General features: G+C 35.7%; 1 protein-coding gene and 1 pseudogene across 1 annotated transcript in view; both read right to left on the bottom strand.

Annotated features, from left to right (window-relative positions):
- The window catches only part of LOC105037233 (wall-associated receptor kinase 4-like), a 3630-nt gene extending 1416 nt beyond the window's left edge, over nucleotides 1–2214 (bottom strand). Inside the window, 4 exon segments of the mRNA XM_073249694.1 lie at nucleotides 1–58; nucleotides 955–1110; nucleotides 1242–1885; nucleotides 1887–2214. The exon segment at nucleotides 1–58 is cut by the window's left edge and continues 1416 nt beyond it. Coding sequence (XP_073105795.1) covers nucleotides 1–58; nucleotides 955–1110; nucleotides 1242–1885; nucleotides 1887–2140 — 1112 coding nt within the window. The 5' untranslated portion in view covers nucleotides 2141–2214.
- A 1300-nt stretch (nucleotides 2215–3514) lies between these two features.
- LOC114913693 (U2 spliceosomal RNA) lies at nucleotides 3515–3758 on the bottom strand (annotated as a pseudogene).
- Between the last annotated feature and the right edge of the window lie 13742 nt (nucleotides 3759–17500).

Below are 17500 nucleotides of genomic sequence, written 5' to 3'. Positions count from 1 at the left end.
TACCTCATGAGTATGGAAGAAATAAGAGCAAAGACGGCGACTATGCAAACACTGAATCCTGCACATATAGAAAAGCCATGTGTAAATTCTGTCTCCCAATAAATTGGTAGGTGGCTGTTTTTCCAGCCTCCGAATTCATTAAAAAAAAAAAAAAGCCATGTTTGCAGAAGACAAGGGGAGCCATGTCTGAACATTTCAGTCCTAATGGTTACATCATCCAAGCAAAATTAATTTGATTTTTAACTCAAAAGAGCGGGCAGAGATTGAATAGCAACTGCATGCGAGGTTACAGCCTCACGACGAGCATCGATCTCTATCCGCTAAACCTCTAATTGTTGGACTTACTACTAATATTTTGGACTGGCTCCATATGGAATGGTCCACACCATACTGATAGATATTGGTTAGGGCCCATATCATACTAATAGGTATTGGATATGGACCTTATTAATAAGACATATTTTTTAAATGATGGTTTACACAAAAAAGAAAAAAAAAAGAAATAGAAAAAAAAAATAGAAGAAGATTTCTGCACAAAAAAAAGGTTCCTCATACAACAATGACTTTGGATTGAAGTTCAAAACAGAAGTGTTTGATTTTCCCGTTGGATTGAACAGTTAACTGCATGCGGGGGTATACAACCTCATGATTGACATTGATCCTTCTCCTCTAGATCTCTAATTGGGTTAAATCCATGCATAATGCATGCCTATTATCATAATACCATCTAGTTCAGCCAGCGAGGTTTCAGTCAAAAGGGATATTTTTAACTCATGAAATTTTTTCGGAGTTTTCATCCAAAAAAAAAAAGAAATTTTCTATGAGTGCTAGATCCATCAATTTTGCCAGAAGTTAAAGATTGGTAACAGATCGGATCCAGCCATCAGATGGCTTGTCCATGTGGTAGGCATATATGTTGTATATCCAATTGAGTGGAACAGACAGAAAACTTACCTACGGCCAACTTAGCTGGTAAGGGAAACTTGGGTGGAATAGGGCTGCAACTTTCCGTTGCGTTACCCCGTGTTCCTGGTGGGCATGTGCAGCTGTACGTCCCTGGTTTATTGATGCAAATACCATGACAAGGGTATATCTTGCACTCGTCGATGTCTGTCAATTAAATGAAATATATAATCAGACAAGCATGCGTAATTAAATTAGCATACGGATTGATATTAAACCTTGATTTTGCCTCCCATTACATCAAAAAAAAAAAAAAAAGATTGATATCAATTACGTACCTTGGCATCCACCTTCAAGATAGGGATTGCCCTCGTATCCCGGCGAGCAATGGCAGAGATATCCAGGGCCATCGGTCGTGTGTTGGCATATGCTGTTGTTGCTGCGACATGCATAGGTGGTGGAGTTAGCTCGGGCCTGCTGGCATGACTGGTTGCGTATGGCCCAGTCCAACACCACGGAGGTATGGTTGTTAGTCTTCGTAGCAAAATCATAGAAGAGATCGGCTCTGCTGAAGTTATACGAGTCCTTTTCGATGAGGAAGGCATAACTGCATGGACCGATGCTGATGTTCCACGGTGCTCCCGTGCCATAGTTATCAAATTGGATGTCAATGTTGACGAGCCCCTCCGGGACGGAGATCTGGCAGCAGCCCATGCCGGTGCATGAGCCGCTTTGGATGCTCCTCTCATCCCAGCAGTAGGGGGCACAGCCGCCACCGTATTGATAATCTGCGTCATCATAATAATTGCCCGCCAGATATGCCATAGCGAAGCAGCCTAAGGCGGCGAACATGTTGCGGGTGCTGGAGAATATGTAGGCGGACTTCTCACCAAGGTCAATCGGTGGCTGAACTCCTTTCGAGACCACGCCGGTGGCGTTGTAGCATTGGTAGGATATGGGTATGTTTGCATGCACCTCGGCTTGCCTAGCGATATGTGGTGATCTCGATGGTCGAGTTGAAGATGAAGGCTCTGTTGCTGCCGCTGCACGTGATCTCGAAGCCTTTCCTGGAGCAGTTGGGTCCGATGCCGAAGGGGTAGGGCACCGGGATGTTGCCGCACTTATCAGGACAGCCGGGCAGTGCCGCATGCTTCTCATCTGACGACGTCCAAGCTGCTGGCAGCTGCAGCAGCACCACCAGCTGGAGCAGCACCAACGGTACTCTTTTACAAGCCATCACCTCTTTAATTTCTTCTCTTTGTCCAATTTTAGCTCCAGTGGCGGTCGAATTACTTACTTATAGCGGGAAGGCCTTGGACTCGTATCCTAATTGTGCTCGCGATGATGGGGATCGATGCTACTGCAGTGATCATTGGTGAAATAAATAAATAAATAAATAAATCACTCACTCTCAATGCAGGTCAGGCATCCTCAGGTCAACGTCTCAACGGTAATGAGTTGCTGTTGGCTGAAGCTACCGCATGGTGAATGCAACGCATCCATCTCCCCGCTGTTTCTGAACAAGAGTTCAACGTACTCCTTTATGGGGAGAGGTGCAGCTGCTTGATATTTTTTTTTTTCGTACGATCATCTAGCTGTAATGATCATTAATCACTTAATCCATGAATCTTACTAAGCGCCATGAGCATCCGTTTCTAATGATTATTGGTTGAATTATGACTTTATTCATATGTTTTATTCTATTTTTTTCTCGGCTTTTAGTACAAAAAATCTCAAATAATTAATCAATTGCAAGTTCTGATGCAATGCATGGTTTCTCATCTCAATTGATGTATTGGTTTTGTCAGTATCGCGCGCTCACCGATTTATAATATTGACCCTCCTTATCGAGCAATATGACATTAACATTTTGACACTCTTTTCAGTGATCACCTTGCTTGCCCAAATAGATGGTTTAATTGACAAATCAAAATAGAATGCTTGAAAGATGGGTGGTAGAATCCAGGTTAGCATATTGTGCAAGATTTTGATACTTTGGGTCTCATGCATCGGTTGAAACCATGAAAAACTTTAAGCTTTCAAATTTTCCAACCTTCCGTCTAAACCAAGGCAATAGAGGGGAACTTGGCCTCGCTCACAGACCGCGATGACCTGAACGATTTCCCACCTTAGCAATTTCGCCGAGACTTTATTATTAGTTCGGCATTTTCCTAATCAACCATCCAGTTTTTTTGGCAGATGGCAGAGGGAGGAGGGTTGGACGAAGAATTTTGTATGATTTTTTCATAGATAATTTTATCCAAAATTTTTACTGCACTATTGCCAAAGAAGTGATAATCTGGATAGTTATCCCTCCACAATCCAGATTGTCTTCCATGAGGCAATCTGAATTATCAGGACAATTTAGATTACCACCCAAAAAGCATATCAAACACAATAATTCAGATTATTATATTAAATTATCAACAATTCGGATAGATTGCCAGCTACTAAATACAACCTTAATTCTTGATTCTTCTCAAAGCATACACGTCTAGTATGGTGATGGATTATAGAGCGATTGAAAATTAAAAAACTGATCCACAGCCCTTACCATTATGCATCAGTCAAAGAAGGGCTGCATGTTAAAAATGGTAAAAATAGATAAATATAATAGTGGCACCGCTGCAATAGTTCTGCAAAAAAAATGAGAGCCTTGGCAGAGAACTAGCTTGGCTATCTGTGAGGATCTGTAATGATTATTTTGCCCAAGTAAAACCCCAACTCTTTTCTTTTTTCTTTTTGGGCAATTTCACGACCCTTTCTTTTCTAACCAAAAGATGTCAATATGAGGGTAAGCGTACCGATAAGAACAGATACTACACTTGATCTTAGCCAAAAGGCTGAGAAAAAAGGTAAAATGTGCAAAACTACAGGCAAAGTTCATGTACTAGGCAACACCGAACTGATCCATGTTTCTCACTCAGTTGATGTGTGAGGGCCGGCCCAAAACTTGGCCACGTGAGGCTAAGGCGGCAGCCGCATACACCCATCGAAAAAAAAAAAAAAAAATTGGATCAAATATGAATCGAATACTAGCATATCTATATCTATATTTATTTTATCTGACGAATACGAATATTATTCGGATGCAAAAATTCATATCCATATTTATTTTAAACAAATATGGATATAATTCGGATACTGAAAGTATGGATATAATTATGGATATAACTTAGATAATTAAACTTTATAACTATAAAATTAAAAATATTATTAGATAAATAATAAATCAAGTTAATAACACATCTATATAACTGTATATTTTTCTTAAATATTAATAAGTGCTATAAAAAATTATATAGAGTTATATGCATATTCAGATATTTGGATATGAATCGGATAGTTGTTTATCTATATTCATATCTATTTTTTTTAGACGAATATAGATAAGAATACGGATAAGTTGCATTCTTAAATTTCTATCTATATGTAAATTGATTCGAATACAAAATTGAATTCGAATATATAATATCCATGCTAGAAGGGTATGGAACCCACCCATGTCCCAACTCTAAACAGAAACCCACCCTCCTCTCCATGCCCTCTCTCTCTCTCTCTCTCTCTCTCTCTCTTTCTTTCATGCCTTCTCTCCCTCTCAAGCTCACTCTCTCTCTCTCATTTTTCTCTCGTGCCCTCTCTCCCTCCCTCTCTTTCTCTATCTCCTTTTCCTCTCCCTTTCTATGATTACTCATGTTTTGTTTTGGGGTAAACAATTTTGAAGATTCCTCCCATATCGTTACGGCCGGGTGGCTTCTTTTCCCTCCCTTATCATCACCCCAAAAAAAAAAAAAAAATCCTCCCTACAGCCCACCATCTCTATCAAATTAGAATTTTAGAAGCTTATAGCGGCCAGCGGAACCAGAGAGTGATTGACAATTGAGAAGGGGCTCTACTGGGCGATGCATCAATATCTCGTGATTGACAAAGTCATCCATGATTCAGAGAGTCACCCATGATGGAGAGAGTCGCCGATCACCCATGATGGAGAGAGTCACCCACGAAGTCATCCATGATTCAGAGAGTCGTCCATGATGGAGAGAGTCGCCGATCACCCATGATGGAGAGAGTCACCCACAATGGGGAGGAGAGGGCGACCAGGTTAGCCTCCAGGTTTATTGAATTGTAATCTGATAAGAAGTTCAGATGAAAAGGTCCACAACTTATTCCAATAGAAGGGGCTCTACTGGGCGATGCATCAATATCTCGTGATTGACAAAGTCATCCATGATTCAGAGAGTCGCCCATGATGGAGAGAGTCGCCGATCACCCATGATGGAGAGAGTCACCCACGAAGTCATCCATGATTCAGAGAGTCACCCATGATGGAGAAAGTCACCGATCACTCATGATGGAGAAAGTCACCCATGATGGGGAGGAGAGGGCGACCAGGTTAGCCTCAAGGTTTATTGAATTGTAATCTGATAAGAAGTTCAGATGAAAAGGTCCACAACTTATTCCAATAGAAGGGGCTCTACTGGGCGATGCATCAATATCTCGTGATTGATAAAGTCATCCGTGATTCAGAGAGTCGCCCATGATGGAGAGAGTTGCCGATCACCCATGATGGAGAGAGTCACCCACGAAGTCATCCATGATTCAAAGAGTCGCCCATGATTCAGAGAGTTGCCCATGATGGAGAGAGTTGCCCATGATGGAGAGGTGAGGGCGACCAAGTTAGCCTCCAGGTTTATTGAATTGTAATCTGATAAGAAGTTCAGATGAAAAGGTCCACAACTTATTCAATTGGAAGACCGGTTGCTTTGGGTCAGGTCTCAGAGAAATTATTGCATGAACCAAGTCATAACGTGGCATTTTATCCACCATGGTATCCCGTGTGGTCCACTCAGGCCTGGTCCAAGTAGACCAGGTCCCATTTATTTGTCAGATCAACTATATGGTCATCTGCTCTCAATAATTTTTTTTCTTTTGGTTCAATTAGATATTGCTAGGATGGACTAAGTTGGGCAGAATTTCTCTTGATGGAATGCTGATCCAAGATGAGCCATACATTTCCAGTGGTTTAGTCCAAACAATGACAATTTAATCGATTGCAGTATGGGTTTGATTCAATCCAAGTCATTTCTAGCCCCACATCTTGGGTTTTGTTTTACACCATTTTGGTCTGCTATCTTTACATGGCAGTGTCCTTTGCTACGAAATGGTACCCCTAACCATCCAATTTTGCATATGGACCGCTCACACAAAAAAACATAACTAAGCAAAAATGTTGTCAGAGTAATGCTAGATGACTTGAACACCGGCCCAGAATCAAGAGTTCTTTTCCTAAATAATATAAAAATAAAAATTATTTATCTAAATAATATAAATTTGAATTTATTTACGAAACTGATGCAAAACAGGTAAAACATCATTTTGAATGGCGTTTTATCAAGGCCATGTCACCCTAATTTTCCATCCTAATTTTCCACATCGACATCATCCCAAAAAAAAATATATATATATAAAACATCACTTTAAATTGTATTTTTAAAAATACTATTTAAAATAATATTTTTAAAAATACCATTTTAAATGACACTTTTAAAAACGTCATTCAAAATGATGTTTTATAATTTTAAAAAAAAAATAAAAAAATTTATAAATAAAAAATTATAAATAAATAAAAAATTTAATTTTGAATGAATTTTAAAATATAAAAATTTAAATTTTTAATTAAAATAAAAAAGATAATTTTAAATTATTTTTCTCTTTTCAAATTAATTTTTTTAAAAAAGTATGTAAACAAAAATCTTAAAAATTTAAAAAATTAAAAATATCATAGAAAAGAAAAAAGATAAATAAATATGAAAAAATTAAAAATTATAATTTTAAATTCTAAAAAATAAAAATTTTAATTTTAATTCAAATAAAAAACATCATTTCAAATTCTTTCCCCTTTCAAATTAATTTTTTAAAAAAAAGATGTGCAAAAAAATAAAAAATTTAAAAAATAAAAAGTGCCATAAAAAGTCAAAAATTTTAAAAAATCAAAAAAAATAAAAATTATAATTTAAAATTTAAAAGAAATAAAATTTTTAATTTTAATTAAAATAAAAAAAATCATTTCAAATTACTTTCCTATTTCAAATTAATTATTTTTAAAAATATTCCCAACAAATAAAAAACCCAAAAAATTTCATAAAAATAGAAAAATATGAAAACAATAAAAAAAATTTATAATTATAATTTTAAAATTAAAAAAAAATTAAATTTTTGATTTGAATTCAATTTTGATAAAAGAAAAAAATGCCATAAAAAAGTGAAAAAAAGATGAAAAAATGTGAAAAAAATTATAAATTAAAAGTGAAAAAAATGTTAAAAAAATAAAAATTATAATCATAAATAAAAAAATAAACTTTAATTCAAATAAAAAATTGTTATTCAAATTACTATCCCTATTTTTAATTAATTTTATTTATTAAAAAATTAAATAAAAATAACTAAATAAATTGAAAAAAATTTAAAAAAATATTAAAGAAAAAAAAATTAAAAGAAAAAAAAAAGAGAAAACGCCAAAGGAAATGGCATTTTCTCCCTCTTCCCCTCTTCTTCTTCTCCTCTCCCTTCTCCCTCTTCTCCTCTCCCTTCTCCCTCTTCTCCCTCTTCTCGGCAATCTCTGACGATCTCCGACATTTTCTCCTCTCTGGCGGCACGACGGCGAGCTCCCGACGGCGGTGAGCTACCTCCTTTCTCTCCCTCTTCCTCTCTATCTCTCCCTCATTTTCTTTGGCCGCCGGCGTCAGAGTGCCGGCGGCGGGACGCGCGTCCCGATGGCTGGACGTGCCCCCGCGGCGGGCTGCACGCCCTGGCGGTGGCCCCCTACGGCGGGCCCCGACCCTCCCCTTCCTTCGGCCGGCCCCCTCCTCTCCCTCTTCCTCTCTCTCTCTTCCTCTTTCTCTCCCTCTTTTCCCATGGCCATCGGCAACAGACGGCCGGCGGCGGGCCGTGCGTCCCGACGGTCCCCTTCCCTTGGCCGACCCCCTCCTCTCCCTCTTCCTCTCTCTCTCTCTTTCTTCCTCTCTCTCTCCCTCTTTTTCCATGGCCGCCGGCGACAGACGGCCGGTGGCGGGCTGCGCGTCCCGACGGCGGCCCCCCGCGGCGGGCCCGGCCCTCCCCTTCCTTCGGCCGGCCCCCTCCTCTCCCTCTTCCTCTCTCTCTCTCTCTTAATCTCTCTCTCCCTCTTTTCCCATGGCCGCCGGCGACAGACGGCCGGCGGCGGCCCATGCACACCGACGGCGGCCCCCGGCGGCGGGCCCCGACCCTCCCCTTCCCTTGGCCGGCCCCTCCTCTCCCTCTTCCTCTCTCTCTCTCTTCCTCTCTCTGTCCCTCTTTTCCCTTGACTGCCGGTGACAGACGACCGGCGGCGGCCCCCCACGACGGGCCCCGACCCTCCCCTTCCCCGATGGTGGGCCCCGATGGGCCCGCGATGATGGGCCCCGTCGGGAAGCCACGGCGGCGGCCCCCCGCAGTGGCCTCGGCCCTCCCCTTCCCCGACGGCGGGCCCCAGCAGTAGGATACGGTGGGTCCCCGACGATGGGCCACGACGGGCCATCTATTTTAATTTTTTATTTTTTATTTTTATCTCATTAATTTTTATTTTTAATTTTTATCTCATTATATTCAGATTTATTTTAAAATTTATTTTGATCATAATTTAAAAATTTTAAAATATATTGCATTTCATGAAAATGTAGATCCGTCAATTGACCAATGTAGAATATTCTACGATATCCGTATAAAATATATATTTGATTATATATTTTTGTACGGATATCGTAAAATATATACATTGGTCAATTGATTGTCCAGTTTAAACAGTTTGAAAATTACATTTAATTCTATAGGTAATTATATTATTCAAATGATATGCGGAGGGTTCGAGAGAAATTTCGGACAGTATTTTTCTTTAGTTCTCCTCACACATTTTGAGTCGTGTGGAGAGAACTAAGGAGAAATGCTGCCGAAATTTCTTTTGATCCTTTTTGCGTATCATTTGATTAATGTAATTAACCTATAGAATTAATATAATTTTTGAATAGGATAGGATCTATCTGTACCTATTTGTTGATGATATGCTGCATTTATCATGTAAATTTTTTGAAATGATAATATAATTAGTAATACTAAATATTTCGATTTTGATTTTATCATAAGTTTCTGTGAGAAAATGACCAGTACTCGAGTTCGTATACTATTGTATTACGATGGCATGATACTGAATGATGAAACTGGTGTGCAGTACAGTCACCCTGCAAATCGGATGATTAGAGTATCTTCATCATTATCACGTCAAGAATTATTAGATCTTTTATACAGCAGTATTCTTGTAGACAAAAAAAAATATAAAATAAAATTGAAATGGAAATCTCCTAATCTATCGGGACAGTTAATGCAGAGCAAATATATTTTAGTTCCAATTGATGACGATGAAGATGTTGAAAAAATGCTGACCTTTCCTTTGAAATATTCAGAATGTCGATTTTTAGAGTTATATATTGAAAAGGAGGATGTGTCGAGCTTTGGATACTATAGTCGGCTTTTAACTCAAGCGGACAATAATGTTGGACCTTCCTCACCTTTCGTAACTCCTATCGTGCAAATCAATAGTGTTGAGGCCATTTTTGCAGAACAACATTCCACTACTACCGGCCCTAGTTGTCCAATTATTCAGAGTCCTATGGTGACTTCTCCTGTGTCTTCTACTATGGTGACTTCTCCTTTGCTAGAAGTAGTGGTAAGTGCGGGAGATAACCCTCATATAGAGAATGATGACTGGGGAGTTGGTAGAATAAATTTTGATAGTCTAGGCTTTGAGTCAGATGAAAGTGGAGATGAAGACTGTTGGATGGATGAGGACAGTGGTAGTAATGATGATGATGGTGAAGATGAGAATGATGATGAAGATGTTCAGGCTAATATTAATGTGGGAGAACCTCAATCTCATTTGCACGAACCTCCATAATATTTTAACAATATAAATTTAGATGATGGTGGTTGTGTTAGTGCTGGTCGAAGATTGAACTCTGACAATCAGTTTTGAAACTCCTCGATGACTGAATTTTCTAAAGGTCTAATGTTTGAGAGTAAAGATTATGTAAGGAGAGCTGTTGATCTTTATCACATTATGAAGCATCGGACATATAATGTAGTTCAGTCGCATTCGAAATTATGGTCCGTACGATGTGCATCATCAGATAATGTTCAAAATTATAAATGGAGGCTTCGTGCTGCATTGTTGAAAAAATATGGATATTTTCAAATCACAAAATATGATGGTCCTCATACTTGTTTGTTTACGGGGTTGAGTCGAGACCACAAACATGTCAGTGGAAGGATAATTAGCACACTAGTCCGACATATTATTGAGAAAGATTCCGGTGTTAAAGTTGAAGCTATTGTGGCAACCGTTAATGATCAATTTCAATATACAGTGTCATACAGAAAAGTATGGTGTGTAAAGTAGAAGGTATTGGTTGATATTTATGGAGAATGGGAGCCGTCTTATGCTAAATTATCCTATTATATGGCTGTACTTCAACATGCAAATCTCGGTACAATTGTTTCATAAAATTTTTTTCAAACTGTGAATTCCAATGTTTGAATTTTAAATTATATTTTTTGGGCTTTCAAACCATCTATCCAGGGTTTTATGCACTGCCGTCCTGTAATCAGCATTGATGGTACGTATTTGTATGGAAAGTTTAAAGGTAAGATGTTAATTGCAATAGGAATTGATACAAAGAATGGGATATTTTTATTAGCATATGCAATTATGGATAAGGAGACGACTGCAAGTTGGAGTTGGTTTCTTTTCCAGCTCAGAACATATATCGTTAAAGATAGAAATAGAATATGCTTAATTTCTGACAGACATCCAGGTATATTAAATGCCATTGCAGATGAGTCTATTGGATGGAGTCCACCACGTGTCTATCATCGATACTGCTTAAGACATATCTACAGTAATTTCAACACTCATTTTAAAAATGTGCAGTTGAAAAAAGTAGTATGGTAAGCAGGAAGCGCTCATCAAGTTCGCAAGTTCGACTTTATGATGGATAGGATCAGAACAGTGAATGAAGAGGCTTGGAACTGGTTGTTCGAGATAGAAAAGGAGAAGTAGACATTGGCACATGATGATGGCCTGCGCTATGGTGTCTTAACTATAAATTTGTCAAAGGTTTTTAACAGTATTTTATGAGGAGCTAGAAATATGCCAATTACAGTTTGTGTTCAAATGACATTTTATCATCTTGTAAAATATTTCAATACGAGGTATGCCCAAGCCATGAGATATGTAGAGGAGAATCCAAATAATTTTTTTACTCTTCATGTTGCAATTAAGATTGCTGAAGATTAAGTTAAAGCTAACCAGCACCGAGTAACAGCATTCAACCTTCAAAGAGGTATATATGAAGTGCTTACGAGGAGAACAAGTGCAGGGTTACGAGGTGGAGAAAATTTCCATACTGTTAATTTAGTTGAAAAAAATATTCTTGTAGAAAGTGAAGCATGTACAAATATCCATGTTCACATATTTTAGCTGTGTGTCAAAAAATTGCTGTACATTTTAGTGATTTTGTGGATGATGCATATACAATTACAGCATATATGAATGCTTGGAGGCGGTCACTTTAATCCATTACCACATAAAGATTATTGGATGCATACACGTATGTTCAAATGTATTCCTGATCATCATCGTTTGCGATCTAAGAAGAAAGGTAAACCAAAGTCAATAAGATTACGAAATGAGATGGATGATAGGCAAATAAAAAGTAAGAACCACTGTGGCATTTGTAGGAAATAGGGTCATGACCGCCGCCGCTGTCCTAGGATACTTTAACATACTTCAACTTCAAGCAGTGGAAGAAATTAAAGGCTTCGAAGACTTATTTTCATCATTATTTTATGTATTTCTATGAGATTGTATTTGAATATACGTATTTAATATCCTGAGATGAACTGAATTTTGTGTTTAAGTTGTATTATGTGACAATATTGTGTTTAAAATATATTTCTCATAAACTGAATATCTATCATATTTCTTAATTTTTAATACACCTATGATAATATCATTATTTTAGATTTATTAGCGTATTATGGCTTATGATCTGCGGTATCCCGGTTCTCGAGACAGTAGTATTCTTACATTGCAGAAGCACCATCGATCACAGACTATTTTAGATGGCGGCGTAAGTATTCCAATCCTATTTACTATTTAATTTTTTTTTTAAAATCATATACATTATCTAATTATTATATTTTATTGCAGGAGCCCAGACACCTTCGTCTACGACGATCCGATGCTGACTTTTGGAGGACAGAGGATATCCCACATAGAGTGCTGGATTATTTATGATATCTTAGATTTTATGAAGTATATCGGATTGGTCGTATACAGATGGACGTTGGTCTTATTACTGCTTTGCTTGAGAGATGGCGTCCAGAGACGCACACATTTTATCTTCCATTTGGTGAGGCGACCATCACTTTACAGGATTCAGCATCCTTATTGGACTATCAGTTGATGGCGATCCAGTTACCGGAGTTGATCCCATGCTTACCATTCCAGAGTGGCAGGCTTTGTGCTTATGATTGCTAGGGTTTAAGCCCGACGCATACTTTTTCGATCATTCATGACTCAGGATTGAGTGTTTGGATGATCGTTATCGATATTTTTATATTGTGGATGATGCACCAGAGGAGATGGTGCAGCAGTATGTTAGGGGTCAGGTGCTGCAGTTGTTAGGTGGTGTCCTGTTATCTAATACTTCATCGAATAAGATGAAGTTGATGTTTTTGTCATTATTAGAAGATTTAAACTTTGCTCGTAGACTCAGTTGGGGCAGTGCAGTACTAGCTTGCTTATACAGAGCTATGTGTCGGGGTTCTTATGCTGATCAGAGCGAGATTGATGGTTATCTTGTATTATTACAGGTATGTGAATTATAAATTTTTATTTTTAATATTCAATTATATTTCACATTGGATATATTATGTATGATTTTTTTGAATTTTGCAGATTTGGGTATGGGAGCATATGCCGACTATCAGTCCATTACGACGATAGTTGCTCGAGATGCTATCAGAGCAGCATGATCCTGATATTCCATTCAGACTAGACGGACCATTGGGATATAAGTATAAAAATATTATTTTTTTTATTTAAAATTTACTGTCTTAAATTCGATAAAATTTATTTAACATGAGTAGATTGTGAAACAGATGGAATGTTACATTCAACATTCATCACGTATCGATGAGAGTGGCACGAATTTATAGATGCCAGTTGGATACATTAGTTGATACATCTAGACGGATAAATTTTAAATTTTTTACAAATATTAGTTTATAATTTTATAATCTATTAAAATTTTAGCTTACTAATTTTTTTTATTTTAACTCTATCAATTTTTGTGGGAGCCATATACAGATGAGATATTGATTATATTGCCGCAGATGTGTACAGTTGGACATGACATATGGACTGCTAGGGTGCCACTTATTTATTTTGATGTGGTAGAGTGGCATCTTTTCGATCGTGTCCTGTGACAGTTTGGTCAGATTCAGGGCATCCCAGAGCAGTTTGATACCAGCCAGGTACTTCATCGTATTGATCGACAAGGGAGAGCTTGTATTGATTGACGTATCAAATATGCAGAGTATATCGATATTTGGGATGCACGTCTAGATCACATTATTCTTGGTGATCCTATTTTGAGAGGTCGTTCATATACCGATGACTACATGGCTTGATTTTTTAGCATTACAGTGCGAGTCATTGGACAGTCTCGATATGCAGTTCTCGGATATGAGGGCGAGAGTTCTGCTGTGCGTCTTTTGGTAAGATTACGAAAATTAGTTTATGTTGTTTGTGTTATATTTTTATTTTATATTTTACAGTATATTGATTGTTTTATTTTTATTTTGTAGACTGATTCTTTGTCGGATGTTGTGTTGGACACTCGTCGTGCTTTATCTATGACTGATGAGGACGAACGGATTCGGATACTGCATGAGATGCAGAGAGCAAGTTTTGAAATATTGGTGGCGATTGGTGTTGATCCATATAGCTGTGCGCCTTGGTATAGAGCAGTCCGATGCACCAGATATGAGATATACGCCGTCACCATATATTTCACATATGCCATCTCCGCATATTCCACAGATGTCATCACTAGATGCTGCACAAATGCCATCATTTTTTGATCCACAGATGGCAGCGCTTTCTTCTTCCTACATCCCCCAGATGACATCACCGGAGATCAGTTGGCCACATGAGTATGATACTTTCTTTTCAGGTCCATCCGTATATCCAGATGAGAGGATTGAGCGGGTCGTTCAGTTCGTAGATTATCCGACAGCATCAGTTATTCCTGAGCAGCATGACCAGCAGACCTCCTCCACTGATATAGGGGAGGAGCCGTCACAGCAGGAGCAGGAGCAGCCGGTGAGGACCTTTCTGAGAAGGTCCAAGCGACCACGAGCATCACGACGTCCTTGTGGGACTTAGTCTTTTTTAGATTTATACTTAATATTTTTGTAAGATTTATTATATTATTTTTTGTATGCTTGATATTTTTATTCTATTTAATATTATTAAATATTAATTTTATTTTATATTATTTAATTTTAAGTGATCGGATATTATGCTTTGTGGATATGGTTACACATACTCGAATGTGTCTCAGAACATTAGGAGAGAAAAAGTTATGCTAAAAGGACTATAAAAATTATAATATAAATAATAATAATATATCAGATAATTTAATATGAGATGAATCAAATCGTGCTAGTACATCTCGATCTGCTGCGATCACGAACAGTTACATACGGTGCGGTATGAAAAAAAAATTAATTAATTTGAAATGAAAAAAGTAATTTCAAATGAAAAAGTAATTATTTTTTTATTTTTTAAGATTTTTATAGGATATTTCTTAAAAGTAATTATTTTCTTAATTATTTAATATTAATATATATTTTAATTTTAAATGAAAAAATATTTTGAAATTATCTTTTTTATTTGAATTATAAGTAGAATTTTTATTTTTTAAAGATTTATTTTGGCTACATTTTTAAAAAATTTAATTTTAAATAGAGAAAATAATTTAAAATTATCTTTCTTTATTTGAATTAAAATTAAAATTTTTAGTTTTTATATTTTAAATTTATATTTTCTATTTTTTTCTCATTTTTTACTTCTTTGTTTGGAATGTTTTTTTTAAAAAAATATTTTGAAATGAAGAAAGTAATTTGAAATGGTATTTTTTATTTTAATTAAAATTAAAAATTTTATTTTTTTAAATTAAAATTATAATTTTTTTCTTATTTTTTAAAATAAAAAACTTTGTAATATTTTTTTAAACTTTTTATTTTTTTACAGATTTTTTTAAAAAAATTAATTTGAAATGGAGAAAGTAATTTGAAATAATTATTTTTATTTGAATTTAAATTAAAATTTTTATTTGTTTATATTCAAAATTATAATTTTTATTTTTTTCATTTCTTTCTCATTTTTTTATAATATTTTTTATTTTTTTTAATTTTTTAAGATTTTTTAGATATTTTTTAGATATTCTTTTTAAGAATTATCATTTGAATGAAGAAAATAATATAAAATTATTTTTTTATTTTAATTAAAATTCGAAATTTAATTTTTTTAAATTCATTCCAAATTATATTTTTTAATTTTTTAATTTTTTTTAACTTCTTCCTTCTTTTATGATATTTTTTTAAAAAAATTAATTTGAAAAGGAGATTGTAATATGAAATGAAATTTTTTTTAATTTAAAATTATAAGTATAAAATTTTTCTATTTTTTTCATTTTTTCCTATTTTTATGAAATTCTTTTAGGGTATTCTCTTTATTTTAAATAAATTAATTTAAAATGAAAAAAGTAATTTGAAATGATATTTTGTATTTGAATTAAAATTAAAAATTTTATTTCTTTTAAATTTTAAATTATAATTTTTATTTTTTTTGTAATTACTTCTCTTTTTTTCTTTTTCTATGATATTTTTAATTTTTTAAATTTTTAAGATTTTTGTTTACATATTTTTTTAAAAAAATTAATTTAAAAAAAAGAAAATAATTTAAAATTATCTTTTTTATTTGAATTAAAAATTTAAATTTTTATATTTTAAAATTCATTCAAAATTAATTTTTTTATTTATTTATAAATTTTTATTTATAAATTTTTTTTATTTTTTATTTTTTATTTTTGAAAAAAAATTAGAAAATGCCATTTTGAATGGCATTTTTAAAAGCGCCATTTAAAATGATGTTTTGAAAAACATCATTTTAAATGATATTTTTAAAAAAATTATTTAAAATAATATTTTATAATTTTTTTTTTTGGACGACGCCGATGTAGAAATTTGGGGTGGAAGGCAGGGATGATGTGGCCTTGATAAAATATTATTTTGAATGATATTTTATCAATTTTATATCAATTTTATAAATAAATTTAAATTTATATTATTTAAATAAATAAATTTTATTTTTATATTATTTTAGAAAAGAACTCGAGAATCAATCTGTTACGAAATCTGCCGTCATTAGTGGCCGGCTGCTTCTGTGACTCCTTAAGAGATAGGGACCAACTGGTGACAACCGCATCCTTTTTCTCTCTCTTTCTATGGTGACTCATATTTTGTTTTGGGGTAAAAAATTTTAAAAATTCCTCCCATATCGTTATGGTCGGGTGGCTTCTTTTGCCTCCCTTATCATCACCCAAAAGAAAAACAAAATCCTCCCCAATAATCGATTGGTTGTGGAAAATTCAAGCAGAAGAATAATTAGCCAAATTTTAGACACTATTAGATTAGGGGAAAAATACAACAAAATTCAATCTGGCCATCATCTATTAGATTAGAATTGGTGACAACATCTTTTTCCTCTCACTTTCTATGATTACTCATGTTTTTATTGGGGTAAAAGACTTTGAAGATTCCTCCCTTTTCATTAATGGTCGTGTGGTTTCTTTTGCCTCTCTTATCATCACAAAAAAAATAAAATAAAATAAAAATAATCCTTCGTAATTATTGGGTGGTTATGGAAACATCAAGCTGCCCATCATCTGATTAGAAATTTAGAGGCTTGTTTTATACAGTGGCCTATTGATATTTCTCATAAATTTATTTCTATAAAGACTGTTGCGGTCAATCCCCTCATCGTCTGATCATCGAAAAAATGAGTGCCTGCAAAAGAAATCCACACTGACCGGAGATGCCTCCGGTGGGGACCCTCCGACGGTCAAGTCAGAAAAGAGACTAGGCAACAGTAGAACAGAATCAGGGGGGTCAGCGAGGGAGAGCCAGAGAGGGAGATGGAGAGAGAGCTCAGGAGTTTGGAAAGAACCCCCTAACACTGTTGCCTTCTTCGTTTCATAGTAGGGCACGGCGTGGTCCTGTCATTAATGGCGCAGACAATTGGAGAGTTGTCAAATCGCCGGAGGCTATCAGAATCGTCGCGGGTTGTCAAGTCACCGTGGGACTGTCAAATCACTGGAGTTGACCCATGCCCATGGCAGGATAATGTCCCCAGGGCGGCCACACCGCAGGTCCTTGTCAGGACAGTAGCCCATAGCAT

The sequence above is a fragment of the Elaeis guineensis genome, chromosome 16 (assembly GCF_000442705.2).
Source record: "Elaeis guineensis isolate ETL-2024a chromosome 16, EG11, whole genome shotgun sequence".
Taxonomy (NCBI): domain Eukaryota; kingdom Viridiplantae; phylum Streptophyta; class Magnoliopsida; order Arecales; family Arecaceae; genus Elaeis; species Elaeis guineensis.
This window is presented reverse-complemented; position numbering and strand designations above follow the sequence as displayed.